A 15,734-nucleotide genomic window follows, 5' to 3' on the forward strand; every position below is an offset into this window, starting at 1 on the left:
ATTTGACTCACTATTACGGAAAACCCATTTAACAACAGTTGGAAAATACATATAATCACGCGGGTCCTGACATTGTTATGTAGAGTGTTGTCGTAAATGCGTTACTTACAATCACGATCATGGGACCATTGTAGTATATTGGAAAGCGCACGTTATCACAACGGTTAGTTAACTCGACCGTTATGATAGACCTAAAGGTCCCAGGTTATATTCTCAGCAACGATATTTTGGAACATAAATTACAATTCATCATGGTAACATTAGATAATCGTTGTGGTAAGTACCCATAGTTTATTATATACTACATTGATTGTTTTTTTTCCATACACCTCATTAAAGAAATACAACCATTCAAATTGATCAAACAATTCACGATGATAAGTGACGACAATGAGGTAGACCCATCTAATAATTAAATTTTATTCAAATTAAAATATAAGAGAAGATATCAATGTATTAAAGGAATCAGGTCATTGCATCACATTCTAAATGCTAAAGAACGTGAAATAAATGATGAGATGCAAGCAATCTGGAAAAAATTGATTTATATTAATTGGTTTTTAAATACAACTTAATTTTCATATTATAAGTTTCTATGTCAATTTAAATGAATGTACTTTCAGTGAAATGTTAATGAAACAAACAATCTATATAGCATATAATCAACTTGTATAAGAATTTAAAGAACAAAACGTTGGTAAGTCACAAGAAGCCTCTTTCTTGTGACTTAGCAATGTCTTATTCTTATTTTAAGAACATTTGTCAACAACAATATCATACAATAACACAACAAATACATGCAACAATATAAAAAAAAACATACATTTCAGGACGCACCTTTTATAGAAAATGATTGTGAAAATGGAACAACTATGAAATTCATCTAGTTTGTGAAGCTATGAAAAAGAAATATAAGGTGGATGAAGTTTTCACAACAACTTCATATTTCTTATATTTTTTTCCATAGCTATGCAAACTATATGTATGATAGTCACGTATGCGCTTTGTTAAGATGGTGAAGATGAATCTGAAAAAATCATGACAACAAATGTTTATCAACAACAACAGCAAAGCTAATGGCGATGAAGAAGAGAGAAAATATTATGAAAATCATGTGAAACATAACAACATCATACACGAAAATGAGAAAATGAGGAAGAAGAAGAAGAAGAAGAAGAAGAAGAAGAAGAATACCTTCATGTATGACGAACAAGATAAATTGTTATCACTTAACTGAAAAACACTCAAATAGAATTGGAAAGCTAATGACGAAGAACAAGATTGACGGCTATTATGTAGAATAGGAAGGTTAATGACGAGGATGAAGAGAAAAAACGGGTTCTAGGATTTTGCTGTGAAGGTTACGACAATACTGTCAAGAAGCGAGAGTTTATTCGCTTATATATAGGTAAACTTTTCACAACAATTTTCATTATCAATCGTGGTGATAGATTTATATATATATATATATATATATATATATATATATATATATATATATATATATATATATATATATATATATATATATATGTCACAACGGTTGTAAAAAAAATCATACTGGTATCCCTTTTATTTTTTTTAAACTAAATAAAAAAGAAAAGGTGCGCCTTAACATTAAAGTAGTAAAATATTTTAGGACGTTAAGGTTCGAACCCATGAAAGCTTGATTTTATCTCCACACGGTGAGTCTAACAATCGTTATTATATCCAAAGAATTTTTAATTTAAAAATAAAAAAATGTTAGCGCATGAGAGTTGAGATGTCACCACGGTGTTTGGAAGAACCGTGGTGACTTGGGCGTTGTTGTTTGCACGTTTTGTAGTAGTGACTCCATCATTCAAACAAGTAAAATAGCTCTTAACCAAGAGCTCTGATGTCACTCTGATGGGAAATTAAGACACAATAACAGACCAATACGCAATGGATATCAAATTCTCCACACTTGTAGGAACTTTGAGGATCAACAACAAATATAAGACGGAAAATCAAACAAATAAACGCACAAAAGAACACCGATATTTTTAATGTGAAAAACCCCTCAATAAAACCTCGTCCGGACCAAAGAAATAGCTCCACTATAATCAGTTAAGAATACAAGAGAGTCTTAAAGTAATTCACAAACAAGTGCTAACAACTGTAAATCACAAAGCAAAATTAACTTACAATAAGAATCAAAAAGCTAAAAAATAACTCAAATCTGCAGCTCCAATGCAAGACACATATCTCTCCGCTCATATCTTATTTTCAAATTTTGAACGGTAAAAAAGTTAGATACATGAGTTGAAAACATGCCCTAAAAACTTCATCCGATCTGGCGGCAAACGAATCGGGGATCGTCGATTTAGTGAGATTCATGCCGAACAAGGGAATAGATTTCTCTTCTCTTTTCTCTCTTTTGAATATTTATTTTCTCTCTATCTCTCTTAACCTTAAATTGACACTCTACACTTAAATAAATGAGACAAATAAACTATTCATATTTGGATTTTTTTCATGTAAAAAGGGAGTTCAAACTCAACAAAATCAACATTCATTTAAGTTAAATTTGTGAAATACTTAAAAAAAATAACATGAATCTAACATTTTGAAGAAAATAAAACATAAAAAAATAACATGAATCTAACATTTTGAAGAAAATAAAGAAGATAAATTTGAACAGATGTATACTTCTAACTTAATACCATCGATCCATATTTCTAAATTTTAACATTGACACTAAAATCATTAATTTAATCTATAATAAATCAAACCTGAATTTTTAATATACAACAGAAAATCATTCTAACAAGATGAAAATCAAACAACATATTTATTTAAATAAGGGAAAGAATAAATATACAAATGAGGAATTCTAGATAAAAAAATAACAATTAAAACTACCAATCTCCAATCAATAAAGATGAGAGAAGTTAGAGAGAAAGTGAAACATCTCTCTATTATATATTACAACCAATATCAAATTCAAACAACACCACTAGAAATTTCATCAGTAGACAAAAAGCTAAAAATATATAAATCCTCAATACACCCTTTGTGATTTACATACTTTCTTAGCAATCCTTCCCTATGGAACCCAACTTTTTCCAACACCCTTTGAGAAGCTTTGCCCTCCACAAGAGTTAAAGCCTGCAACCTTACCAAACCATGAAACTCTTGAAACACTTTAGACAAAAGAATCTTCAACCCTTTGGTGACTATACCTTGACCCCAATACTTGAACCCAATAGCATAACCCAAGTTTGCACTATGCTTCCAATCATTATAAGAAAGAATCCAAAAAATTCCAATGGAGTGATCATCAAGACATATTGATTGGTATGATGGGTAAATCCATTTGTTTTTTATGAAATTCAAAGCTTCTTCTCTTGAATTACATGTCTCTTGTTAGAATTAAATCAAGATTTTAAAAGAGTATTCTAGATTTTTGGTTGGAAAGAGAGACTAGAAAACTCTAGGTAGATATTAAGATTTTCTTGTTAGTCACTAAGTTATATGTAGCATGAGGTGTAGTAATTCTTAGTCATTAAGAAAGAATGATGTAGGACAACTTGATTAACCGCCATACTTTTTCTTAATGACTAGGAAAGCTTGCTTAAAGGTTAAGTATGAAAGGCCTATATAAAGGCATGTAATCTAGCTTTGTAAAAATATCAGTTTTAGAAATATAAAGAGAATTAAACTATCTCTTCCTCTCATTCTCTCTATCATTTGTGTATTTAAATTTTCATTATATGTTCCATTAGATAACAAATTGGTATCAGAGCAGGTTAGGTCCTGCTAGTGTGAGTGTCAAAAATATTTTTGAGTGTGTGAGAAACAAAAGAGTTCTCATTGTGTCAAAAATTATTTTGAGTATTTTTTGAGAGATATGGCAAATTACAATTTTGTCTGGTCTGGTCCAAAATTAACCGCAGAGTTAGATTTCAGTTACTGGGAATTGTTGATGACAACACATTTAAAAGCTCACAATGTTTGGAGCTTTGTAGATCCTGGTTTACAAGAAGGAGCTGATGAAGTTGCTCGTAGAAGGGACCAGTTGGCACTTTCACAAATTCATCAAGGAATTGATTACTCAATATTTGGCAAAATAGCAAATGCCAAAACTGCTAAAGAAGCGTGGGACATATTGAAGTTGTCACATAAAGGAGTAGAGAAAGCTCAGAAGTCCAAATTACAATCGCTGCGTAGAGAATATGAAAGGTACGAAATGTCAAATTCAGAAACAGTAGAACAATATTTCTCTCGTGTTATAAATCTCGTCAACAAGATGCGAGTATATGGAGAAGATATTCCAGATAGCAAAGTGGTAGAAAAAATTCTACGTACGATGCCGATGAAGTTTGACCATGTGGTGACTACAATAATTGAGTCCCACGATACAGATACTCTGTCTGTAGCAGAATTACAGGGAAGCATTGAAAGTCATGTCAACAGAATATTAGAAAAGACCGAAAAAGTGGTAAAAGAAGAAGCTCTAAAGAGTCAGGTGAATTTCAACAACACTTCTGAGTCAAGTCATATTGTAGAAGAAAGAGGTCAAAATACTTTCAACAGAGGAAGAGGAAATTATAGAGGCAGAGGCCGAGGAAATTATGGAGGAAGAGGACGTGGCAACTTTAACCAATGGAGAGACAATAATTTCAATCCATCCAATCAAGGAAGAGGTGGAAATAATTTTGGATACAACAATCGTGGTCGAGGAAACAATTATGGATTCAACAATCGTGGTCGAGGAAGAGGTATCTACAACCAAGAAAGGATGAATTATAGTTGTTATCACTGTGGAAAGTTTGGACACAAAGCAGCTGATTGCAGATACAAACATCAGGCAAATGTGGCAGAAAGTTCGTATCAAAATACAGGTGAGTACTTTGAAAATCCACAAAATTTATTTTTGGCCAGTAATACATTTTCTGAAGAAGAGGATATTTGGTATCTGGATACTGGGTGTAGTAATCATATGTGTGGGAAAAAGGAATTATTTTCTTCTCTAAACGAAACGGTAAAATCTACCGTGAAGTTTGGAAACAATTCAAATATTCCAATTTTGGGGAAAGGCCGAATTGCTATTAGGTTGAAAGATGGAACTCAAAACTTTATTGGTGATGTTTTCTATGCTCCTGGTCTTCATCACAATCTCCTGAGTATGGGACAACTGTCGGAGAAAGGTTACAACATGCAGATTCACAATGGATTTTGCACGTTGATCGATAAAAATGGCAGATTCATCACAAAGGTAAGAATGACACCAAACCGCTTATTCCCTTTGAAAATTCAACATGAAAAATTTCCTTGCTTGAGTTCTATCATTCCAAATGATGATTGGTTATGGCACATGAGATTTGGTCACTTTCATTTTTCTGGCTTGAATTACCTGTCGAGAAAAGAATATGTTTCTGGATTGCCTGTTGTGAATATTCCAAATGGAGTATGTGAGACTTGTCAGATTGGCAAGAAGCATAGAGATTCATTTCCAACTGGAATGTCTTGGCGAGCAAAGAAGCTGCTAGAGATAATTCATTCAGATTTGTGTTCAGTGGAAATACCAACACCAGGTGGCTGTAAGTACTTTATTACTTTTATTGATGATTTTAGTAGAAAGACTTGGGTGCATTTCTTGAAACAAAAATCAGAAGCATGTGATGCTTTCAAGACATTCAAAGCATTTGTAGAAAAACAAAGTGGTTGTAAAATCAAAGCATTGAGAACAGATAGAGGCCAAGAATACCTCGCTGGTACACGTTTCTTTGAGCAACATGGAATTGAGCATCAATTAACAACAAGGTACACACCTCAACAGAATGGAGTTGCTGAAAGAAAGAATAGAACAATCATGGATATGGTGAGATGCATGTTGAAGGCTAAACAAATGCCTAAGGAATTTTGGGCAGAAGCTGTTGCTACTGCAGTTTATATTTTAAACAGGTGTCCAACAAAAAGTGTTCAACAAAAGACTCCCGAAGAAGCTTGGAGTGGAAGAAGACCTTCAATCAGACACCTTAGAGTTTTTGGATGTATTGCATATGCTCATGTACCAGATCAATTAAGAAAGAAGTTAGATGACAAAGGAGAAAGATGTATCTTTGTTGGTTATAGTTCAAACTCAAAGGCCTATAAGCTTTACAATCCAGAGACAAAGAAGGTGATTATTAGTCGAGATGTGACTTTTGATGAAGGAGGAATGTGGGATTGGTCCTCAAAGTCACAAACAGATCCAATAGTGACCTCAAATGATTACGAAGAGATGAATGAATATAATCTGACACCTGATGAGCCAGAGACATCCAATAGACAACAAACAACACCTGATGAGCCAGAAACCTCCAACAGACAACAAAGGCCGCGTAGATTACCAGCCAGACTGCAAGATTGTGTTTTGGGCAATGATAATGACCCATCTGATGAGGAGATTATCAACTTTGCTTTATTTGCAGATTGTGAGCCATTTACTTTTGAAGAAGCAGTTGATGATGAAAATTGGAGAAAAGCCATGAATGAAGAAATCAATTCAATAGAGAAGAATCAAACATGGGAGCTGACAGAGTTACCAGCAGACAAGAAAGCTATAGGAGTGAAGTGGGTGTACAAGACAAAGTACAAACCCAGTGGTGAGATTGATCGCTATAAAGCAAGGTTGGTGGCAAAAGGATACAAGCAAAAACCAGGTATTGATTATTTTGAGGTATTTGCTCCTGTTGCAAGGTTAGATACAATTAGAATGCTTATTTCAATATCAGCTCAAAATAGTTGGAAAATACATCAAACGGATGTTAAGTCTGCATTTCTTAATGGAAATCTGGAAGAAGAAGTGTATGTTGAGCAGCCTGCAGGATATTTGGTCAAAGGAAAGGAGGATAAAGTCTATAGATTGAAGAAAGCATTATATGGTTTGAAGCAAGCGCCAAGAGCTTGGTATAACAAGATTGATTCTTATTTTGTGAAGAATGGTTTTCAGAGATGTCCTCACGAGCACACATTATATTTCAAATACATTGATCCTGGAGATGTCCTTATTGTGTGCCTATATGTTGATGACTTGATTTTTACTGGAAATAATTCAGAGATGATTACAAAATTCAGGGAGGCTATGATTCAACATTTTGAAATGACAGATTTGGGCCTAATGTCCTATTTCCTTGGCATTGAGGTCGTCCAACAAGATGATGGAATTTTTATATCTCAAAAGAAGTATGCAAGTGATATTTTGAAGAAGTTCAGGATGGAGCATTCAAAGCCAGTTTGCACACCCGTTGAAGAAAAGTTAAAGCTGACAAGAGAAAATGATGGAAAGAGGGTAGACTCAACCCAATATAAAAGTTTGATTGGAAGCTTAAGATATCTGACTGCGACAAGACCAGATATAGTATATGGAGTTGGATTGCTCAGCAGATTCATGGAAGAACCATGTGTTAGCCATTTGCAAGGAGCTAAGAGGATTCTTCGATATATCAAAGGTACACCAACTGATGGAATTTTTTATGCTAGTAATAATGAAGTGGAGCTTGTTGGATACACAGATAGTGATTGGGCTGGAGATATAGAAACAAGAAAAAGCACGTCAGGGTACGCATTTCATTTGGGCACAGGTGCAATTTCATGGTCTTCAAAGAAACAACCAGTTGTTGCACTTTCTACTGCTGAAGCTGAATATATTTCAGCAACAAGTTGTGCTACTCAAACAGTATGGATGAGAAGAATTTTAGAAGTGATACATCAGAAACAGAATAGTCCTACAAAGATATATTGCGACAACAAGTCAGCAATTGCACTGAGTAAGAATCCGGTTTTTCATGGACGGTCCAAGCATATTGATATTCGGTTTCATAAGATAAGAGAGTTGATAGCTGAGAAAGAAGTGGTGATCGAGTACTGTCCCACTGAAGAACAAATTGCAGACATATTTACGAAACCTCTGAAGATTGAGCTATTTTACAAATTGAAGAAAATGCTTGGAATGATAAAATTGAAAGCTTGATTTAAGGGAGGCAATGTTAGAATTAAATCAAGATTTTAAAAGAGTATTCTAGATTTTTGGTTGGAAAGAGAGACTAGAAAACTCTAGGTAGATATTAAGATTTTCTTGTTAGTCACTAAGTTATATGTAGCATGAGGTGTAGTAATTCTTAGTCATTAAGAAAGAATGATGTAGGACAACTTGATTAACCGCCATACTTTTTCTTAATGACTAGGAAAGCTTGCTTAAAGGTTAAGTATGAAAGGCCTATATAAAGGCATGTAATCTAGCTTTGTAAAAATATCAGTTTTAGAAATATAAAGAGAATTAAACTATCTCTTCCTCTCATTCTCTCTATCATTTGTGTATTTAAATTTTCATTATATGTTCCATTAGATAACATCTCTAATCGGGTATTTTCAACGACTCTATCATCGCCTAACCATAATAATACATCGTCGATGTCGTCGTCTTTGAATGGACGGAGAGAGATCCTTGATTGAACTATTGCATTTGCCATAACCAGATGATAAGTTTTATAGTAAAGCATCGATAGTATTATATAGTACATGATCAAAAGTCAACAGCTATATTTTATTTATATGTTAATGTAGGACGACTTTGTGTGCAGATCAAAAGTCATCGAGTATGTTGAGTATTGGTTGTATTGTTTTCACTTATAACTTGTCACTTATATTATTCACAATTATTTTTAGTTTTTTTGTATATATATTGTTAGGTGTCACAGTTTGTTATTTGACAGTTGACTATTTACATAATTGTGATTATTATTAGTTAGTTAATTAGGGTTCATTGTTGTTAAAATAAATCAGTTTGAAAAGGCTAGAACCTTCCTTTGTACCATTATTATAATTTAATGAGATAGAATATAAAAACACGTTATTTTTACACCATTCCTTACACCTACACCATATTCACTATACACAACAAGCAAACAAAGGCAAGAACAATGACGAACATTGACATGAACTGTGATAATACAAAATTAATTAATTAATTAAGTGTAAAAAATTGGTTAATATAATTTATAGACTGCATAACACTTTAATTCACATTAACTATGTGAATCTCCCAAGCACGACAAAGAGCATGGATTTCTTTTTATCCACACGCCAGGCGAACACTCAATTTGTTGTGTTGATATTCATCAAACTACGTCAAATCCATAACCATCTTAAAAGAAATGGAGAACACAAGTACTAATGTTTTTATGAAATACATGTCAAATTATATAAAATATATGTCACACATTTCAATAATATATGCATTTATACACAAATACTTTAGCACTTGTGTTCTCCATTTTTTTGAAAAATAGAGAGGATCTTCACTGATCTTCACAACACTAATTTGCTACTTTAGATACCAATTGTGACAGAAATGGCCATTGGGCAAATAGAAACAATCTTCTTTCATAGAAAGTAAATTGCTAGATTAATAAAACATAATACAAACCTATTATATGAAATTTGTATTCACTAAAAAGAAAAAATTGGATCTTGTTAAAATAGTTCAATTAATAAAAATTGGATCTTGTTAAAATAGTTCAATTAATAGTTACGTAAAGATATCAGGTGTGAAGGCACAAGTTCAAACGCGCGACATTTCACTTGTTCATCTGAACTCCGGCTATTAGGCAACTTTACCAAAAAAGATAAATAGGATATGGTGGGGGAATGGGGAGTTAGTTGTTGGCATCGCCTACATGCCACTAAATGTTGTTAAAGGTACATCCGCCTAAAAAAAAAAAGAACATTTGACAGTGGATTAATGATGAAAGCTTTATACAATTTGCAAAGCTTAAGTTCAAATTTCTTTAGTATAGTGTTCATATTTCAGAAGACAAAAAAGGATTTATAAAAGAATGTGTCTAATAAACATAGGCATAGAGGAAATCAAGACTACAAATCTCTAAGTGCCTGTTTGTGTTTAATAATAAACATAAGCATAGATGAACTCGAGACAATAAATCTCAAAGTTAGACTCCAATTGCAGCTATATCAGTGATTCCAAGTTCAGAACAAAGTGACTTCAAGCCAGATTCTTCCAACAGACTGAAAGCAGCAAATCCATAGTAGGAATGGTACAGATCTGGAAACTCTCCTGGGAATTTGCTGAAACCGCCATACTGGTGCAAAAACAAACATAAGCAGCAAAATCAGTTTCAAGATTAATTTGGTGCTTGGATAACACCGTGGAAGCACGGACACAGACACACCATTTTTTCAGAGGTGTTGGTGCTACTGAGGATAACACTATTTATAAACTCGGTGTCGGTGCTACTGAGGATAACACTATTTATAAACTCAAATTGATAATTTTCAATTCGCCCCTTAAAATATATGACACATTGTATGAAAAAGAAACTAGTAACTGTAGTACCTTGTATTGACAGGAAACCAAAAATCCGCGTAGGGCTTTATTGTCAACAAAGTTGCAGCCCCCTAGAATCCTTAAAACGGCTCCAATCCTGCAAAAAATGTATGATTCCTGTCAATGCTTTGACGACTTAGAAATGATAATTGTAACGTAAAAATTGAGTAAGGCTCAATATTATTCTTACCAAAATGCATAACAAGTATCGCTAGTTTTATTAGGTCTACCTTGGAATCCACCATCAGTTCCCTGTCTCTGAAAAGGAAGACAGAGTAAATGAATCTTGATCAGCAGAACAGAGAATTCAATCATGTGTAAAAGTCAGTGTTTGGCCATGGAAGTGCCGTGGCAGATTTTGGTTCTTTTGCCATGGTTTGCCATCCGCAATCAACAAATATAAGTACCCTTTAACTCGTTATTGTAGGGAAAGCAATAAATAGATCAAATGAGATGATAAATAGTCAAGGATATTATATGAAAAAACAAATGATTTAATTGAAAGAAACAAATTTAATACTTTTTATTGCTATATGATAAAAATCTCTGAAGCACCGACACCTCTAAAAAAAGGTGTGTCATTGTCTGTGTCGACACCGACACTTGTGATCAATTTTTTTTTTTCAAATTATTGTCGGTGTTGTCGTGTCTGGTGTTTGTGTTTGTGTCCGTGCTTAATAGATAAAAATGAAAATTAAAAAGAGGATGTGCTACAATCTATTCAGCTTATGTTGAAAGAGTTGGTATACAAACCTGCAAGATCCAGTCCAACAGCAATGGCAAATCTATCAAAGAAGGCAAACTACAACTTGAGAGAACATTGTCTTCGATAAATCCCATTAACCGGAGAGACGCAATAGCACAATAAGTTGCACCACCTGTGACACTAAAACAAGTAATGTTGATAAATATATTTTGAGCAATAATGAGCATTTAAATAAAATGGATGAAGATTTTCTTTCAAGGTGCGTGTACAGAACAGAAACTCCTATATTTTAATATCCTACTACCAACCAAAGACATCATAGAAAAGTATCGAGAAATCTTTCATATTATCATATGAATGATAATAGCTTTAAAAGTAGGAAATTCATGCAAGAGATTATGATAGTTGATGCAATTTTTAAAATCTAGACCGAAATGGACGGTACACCTATTTGAACCGCTAACCGGCAATGTCTTTGGTTCGGTTATTTGAGCAATTTAAAGCAGTTGAACCCAATGTTGTCAAAATCTCGATCTAGATCTTAAATTCTTACGATTTTGCGATCTCGGTCACCCACAATGATCCAAATCTTAATTAGAATGATAGGTAGTAACCAAATTGAGAAAAAAATCGTAAAACCATTGATTTTCTGCGATCTTGGCCAGTTCTGGCCACGATCGGACGTTTTCCGGCAAACCACCATTACAAATATAGAAGGATGACAAGATAGAAAGGTGCAACAATTACAGTTCGGCAGAGGTCATTTTCACACGAATACACTTGTCTACCAAAATATCATGTAAAAATGCTTCAAATATATAATATTCTTTTTTCGTTTTAGCAGTATTTTACGATTTTATGTTTTACGATCTTGCTAGTATACTATTCCTCACGATCTTACAAAAATAATTAGATGAAATCTTCCGATCTTAGTTATGATCTTATGTATTACGATCTTACTATCTCGTCCCAATCGTGTGCAAGATCCCGATCTTGACAACCTTGGTTGAACCATGGCCCAAATGTCTTGCTAGTTCGACGTCTAGTTTGATTTAAACCATCGATAATGCGACAAATAACATTGCAACAGCCTTTCTTACAATATAGAATCATGTCTATATTGTGATAAGAGATTGTTTGAACTCACCATGAGATTCTGCACCAGGAACTAATCCAAATCCACCATCATAAGACTAGAAAGAAAAAACGAAAAAAGAAGGATATCAGTTTTATCAATGTACACACACATGTTCATGGACAATGCATGTTCATAATAGCACAACCATGAGATAACCTTAACTCATTTTCCATCACAAGTACTGTCAGATGCGGTTAAATTCAGCATATTTATACAAACCTGGCATTTCAATATGTAATTCTTGACTTTTTCCTTGTCCATGCCATTCCAGTTACCCAGCATGAAACAAATAGCAGCTGAAAAAGTCAATTAGCTAAAAAATTAATATATATAATAAACCATGATTATCAACTAACTAATATAACTTCCATTACATGTTTTTTCTCTAACCTGCACAATATACAAACCTAAGATCTGTTTCACCACCGGTATGAATAGGCATGAAACTGTAAAAAATGATCAAAACATCATGAATAAGAAGTAAAGTAACTCAAATTACTGACATGGCTAATGCATAATAAGGTAAGCATAAAGGGCATGACTCTAATCCAAATTTCAAAAGCTGACCTTCCATCGGGCTGTTGAAGATTCCTCATGGAAGTCGATATCGATTCAGAATCAAGATTGGAAAAATCATAACCAACGATTTTCAATATGGATAGGGCACAATAAGTACTCGCCAAGTGACTGTTGTTATGGCAAAAAACCTTCAGAAAACATAACAGAAACAACTTAGTGTCGCTTCAAATTTACCAATTTGAGATTATCAATGAAGCACAAATACTCTAAAATCTATGTCGTATCGTGTCTGATACATACCGATACGTCGATACGCTCCGATACGCCACAGATACGTATCGAACAAGTATCGAATTTTTTTATTTAAGGAATAAAAAGTTCTGATATTTCGCAATAAGGCGGCGACACGTCGCGTTACGCTAGGGACACGTCTCCAATACGCTGCGGACACAGTTAGTTAATCTCCTATTCATATTTCTAGAACATGAATCAATCTTCCTCATCCTTAACTCTTCTTTTCTCAACTTTAATTACCTCATCACTTTCATTTTTATATTACAATAATCAAACTTTTTCTTTAATTACTTTTCTCTCGACTTTAACTATTTTTTTTTCATAACTCCTTTACCAATTACAATCAAATTTTGCAAACCCAATTGGTTTTTGTTAGAGAATGATTTAAATAATGTTTAATTTTAATTTTTTTTATATACGTATCTTAACCGTATCATATCCTAGATTTTCCGATGATAAACATATCCCTGTATCGGATACATATCGTATCCGACCGTATCGTGTTTGTGCTTCATTGGATATTATCTACTGTCAGATGAACTTATCATCCGTTTTGGAAGCAGAGCTTAAGAAAACAATTAATGGCATGCTCACAACTCGGGGTTTTAAAAAACGGTCCGCGATCGTAAATACGGCCGCGGCAAAACGGTTTTGGCAGATGCCGATACCGTTATCACCGTTTTCTATATTGAAGAACAAATTGCCATTAATTTACATTGCGACGACCTCAATACACCGAAATCGCGAAAACCTTTACGCGACGGAGACCGTTTTTTAAAATTTAGTACAACCTATTTTCAACTTAATTCCATAAGCATCTCAATGAAAACAACTTATAACTAATATGAAAAGAGTTTGACTTTATTCAATCTTTCTGTTATAAAAATAGCATATTCATTCATAAAATAAGCACTTAAAACTTATGTGATAGGTTTTTATGCTATAAATTAAGAAAAAGAAGAAAAAACAAATTAACAACTGAAATTCCAAATTGAAAATAATCCAAACCCCATTTTCATCAGGAGGAAACTGCGAACTTCTGGACCCATGAAACCCATAGAATTGACCTACATCAAAACCCTTAAAAATCAATAATCTAAAAATCAAATTATTCCAATTCAAAACAACAAACAAACACATTCACATACCATTGTCAGGATCAAACGTGGTTCCACGTCGAACTTGAAAAGACAAAACCCAATTGGCAATAGCTTCTTTCTCAACGTTTTGGAGAGCGTTGAGGATGTCGAGAGAAGAGATGACGAAGTATGCGAGAGTGAGGTGGTTGATTTCTTGGGATTCGTATGGGTTTGGAAGCAAGTTGTACATCATTTCAGTGAATGTGATGTGGAGATCTTTGTTCATGGTTTGCAGTGATGATGCTTCGGAGGAACTCATCGGTTGCTCTTGCTATGGATGCGTGACTGTCAATTTTCAATGACGTGGATTCTCAAACAAAACAAAATAGAATAAAGGGTTTAATTCAGATGGTTTCTCACTACACCCCATACTCATAGACCTCTTATGCGCACCACTGAATTGACAAAAATGACCTCCAACTTTCGTAGATTCACTTTCGGAAGCACTTTTTTAAAAAAATTAGTTTTTTTTTTTCGTAATTGAGAAAATCAGAATATTATGTAGCTACATCTATGGAAGGATTTGAAAAGAGTGTTGTATTCTGATTTTCCCAATTAATTGAGAAAATCCTAACGTAGACGCATCTACTAAAAAACTAATTTTTTAAAAAAATGGGGTGCTTTCGAAAGTGGATCTACGAAAACTGAGGACAAAAATGAAATTTTGTGCGATGTGTAAGAGATTTATGGGATGCATTGAGAAATTGTCTTAATTTATATATACATCCTTTTAAATCAAATTACTTCATCATCTCATAAAAAAATATCTTATTTAAACAAAGGAATTGGACTCGAGTAGTATACGAGCTCTGTAAAAAAGGTTTGGAGAATCTTGAGTTTGATTCTGGTGATAACAATATTTAGTGATGACCTCTCGACACGAGTTCTGAATTACTAGAGTCATTTTCCCTAAAAATCATAGTGCGAAAAGAAAAAAAAAATCTTATTTATATATACATCTTTCTAAATCAAATTACTTCATCATTTAGTAGAAAATATCTTATTTTAATTATGAATGTTTTTTTAAAAAAAGAAATACTCTCATATATTTTTAAAAGTGTCTTCAAACATTTGAGCAATATTACGATTGGGCGGCTAATTTGATTCTTGATCCTTATTGCATGTTGTGGTAACTTTTTTCATCCTTATAAGCGCAAGTCGCCACCGTGAAAAGTCTCAATTGCTCCTAATATTTAGAGATGCATCTTCGTACGTGCTTTTTTATAGTCATTCCTCATAGAAAATTGATGAGGCACTATCATACCAAATTTTAATTTAGAGATACATCTTCACATGTTTAAAAGATGAGCCCGAAGATACATATCTGTAAATATCATTTATTCAAAAATCAGTGGATGGTCCGAAGATGCATCTCCGAACACTTTTGTTTCATTGGCTCACATCAGACCCTTCCCTCTTCCTCCTTCTTCATTTTCTTAAAAAAAAAAAACTCACACAATACCTTCTGAATTCTAACATCAATTCAAGCTTCTACCATTGGAGCTCTTTCTCATCCTTTAAAACATCTCATTCATTCAAGTTTCTCTTTCTCATCCATTTAATTTGGTAAGTTTTTCAAAATTCTTT

The 15,734-nt window shown here is 33.5% G+C and overlaps 2 protein-coding genes across 2 annotated transcripts; both read right to left on the bottom strand.

The window, feature by feature from the left end:
• Positions 1–2,892: 2,892 nt before the first annotated feature.
• On the bottom strand, positions 2,893–8,551 carry LOC131626877 (uncharacterized). The gene is made up of 2 exons (XM_058897713.1): positions 8,291–8,551; positions 2,893–3,383 (listed from the first exon to the last, which is right to left on the bottom strand). Exons 1-2 carry the CDS (start codon positions 8,526–8,528, stop codon positions 2,965–2,967), a joined length of 657 nt encoding a protein of 218 aa, XP_058753696.1. The 5' UTR covers positions 8,529–8,551; the 3' UTR covers positions 2,893–2,964.
• Positions 8,552–9,741: 1,190 nt separating this feature from the next.
• LOC131626893 (geranylgeranyl transferase type-1 subunit beta-like) lies at positions 9,742–14,485 on the bottom strand. The gene is made up of 10 exons (XM_058897731.1): positions 14,157–14,485; positions 14,017–14,075; positions 12,763–12,902; positions 12,586–12,641; positions 12,415–12,491; positions 12,205–12,250; positions 11,105–11,229; positions 10,542–10,609; positions 10,361–10,448; positions 9,742–10,106 (listed from the first exon to the last, which is right to left on the bottom strand). Exons 1-10 carry the CDS (start codon positions 14,404–14,406, stop codon positions 9,957–9,959), a joined length of 1,059 nt encoding a protein of 352 aa, XP_058753714.1. The 5' UTR covers positions 14,407–14,485; the 3' UTR covers positions 9,742–9,956.
• Between the last annotated feature and the right edge of the window lie 1,249 nt (positions 14,486–15,734).

This window comes from Vicia villosa, unplaced genomic scaffold (assembly GCF_029867415.1).
Source record: "Vicia villosa cultivar HV-30 ecotype Madison, WI unplaced genomic scaffold, Vvil1.0 ctg.000327F_1_1, whole genome shotgun sequence".
NCBI classification, from domain to species: domain Eukaryota; kingdom Viridiplantae; phylum Streptophyta; class Magnoliopsida; order Fabales; family Fabaceae; genus Vicia; species Vicia villosa.

Coding starts and splice junctions, on each gene's coding strand:
- LOC131626893 (XM_058897731.1), bottom strand. CDS start 14,406: ATGAGTTCCTCCGAAGCATCATCACTGCAAACCATGAACAAAGATCTC. Junction 14,076..14,156: donor CACGTTTGATCCTGACAATG/GTATGTGAATGT, acceptor GTTTTGATGTAG/GTCAATTCTATGGGTTTCAT. Junction 12,903..14,016: donor TTCCTCCTGATGAAAATGGG/GTTTGGATTATT, acceptor TGTTTTCTGAAG/GTTTTTTGCCATAACAACAG.
- LOC131626877 (XM_058897713.1), bottom strand. CDS start 8,528: ATGTACTATATAATACTATCGATGCTTTACTATAAAACTTATCATCTG. Junction 3,384..8,290: donor GAGAATGAGAGGAAGAGATA/GTTTAATTCTCT, acceptor AATTCTAACAAG/AGACATGTAATTCAAGAGAA.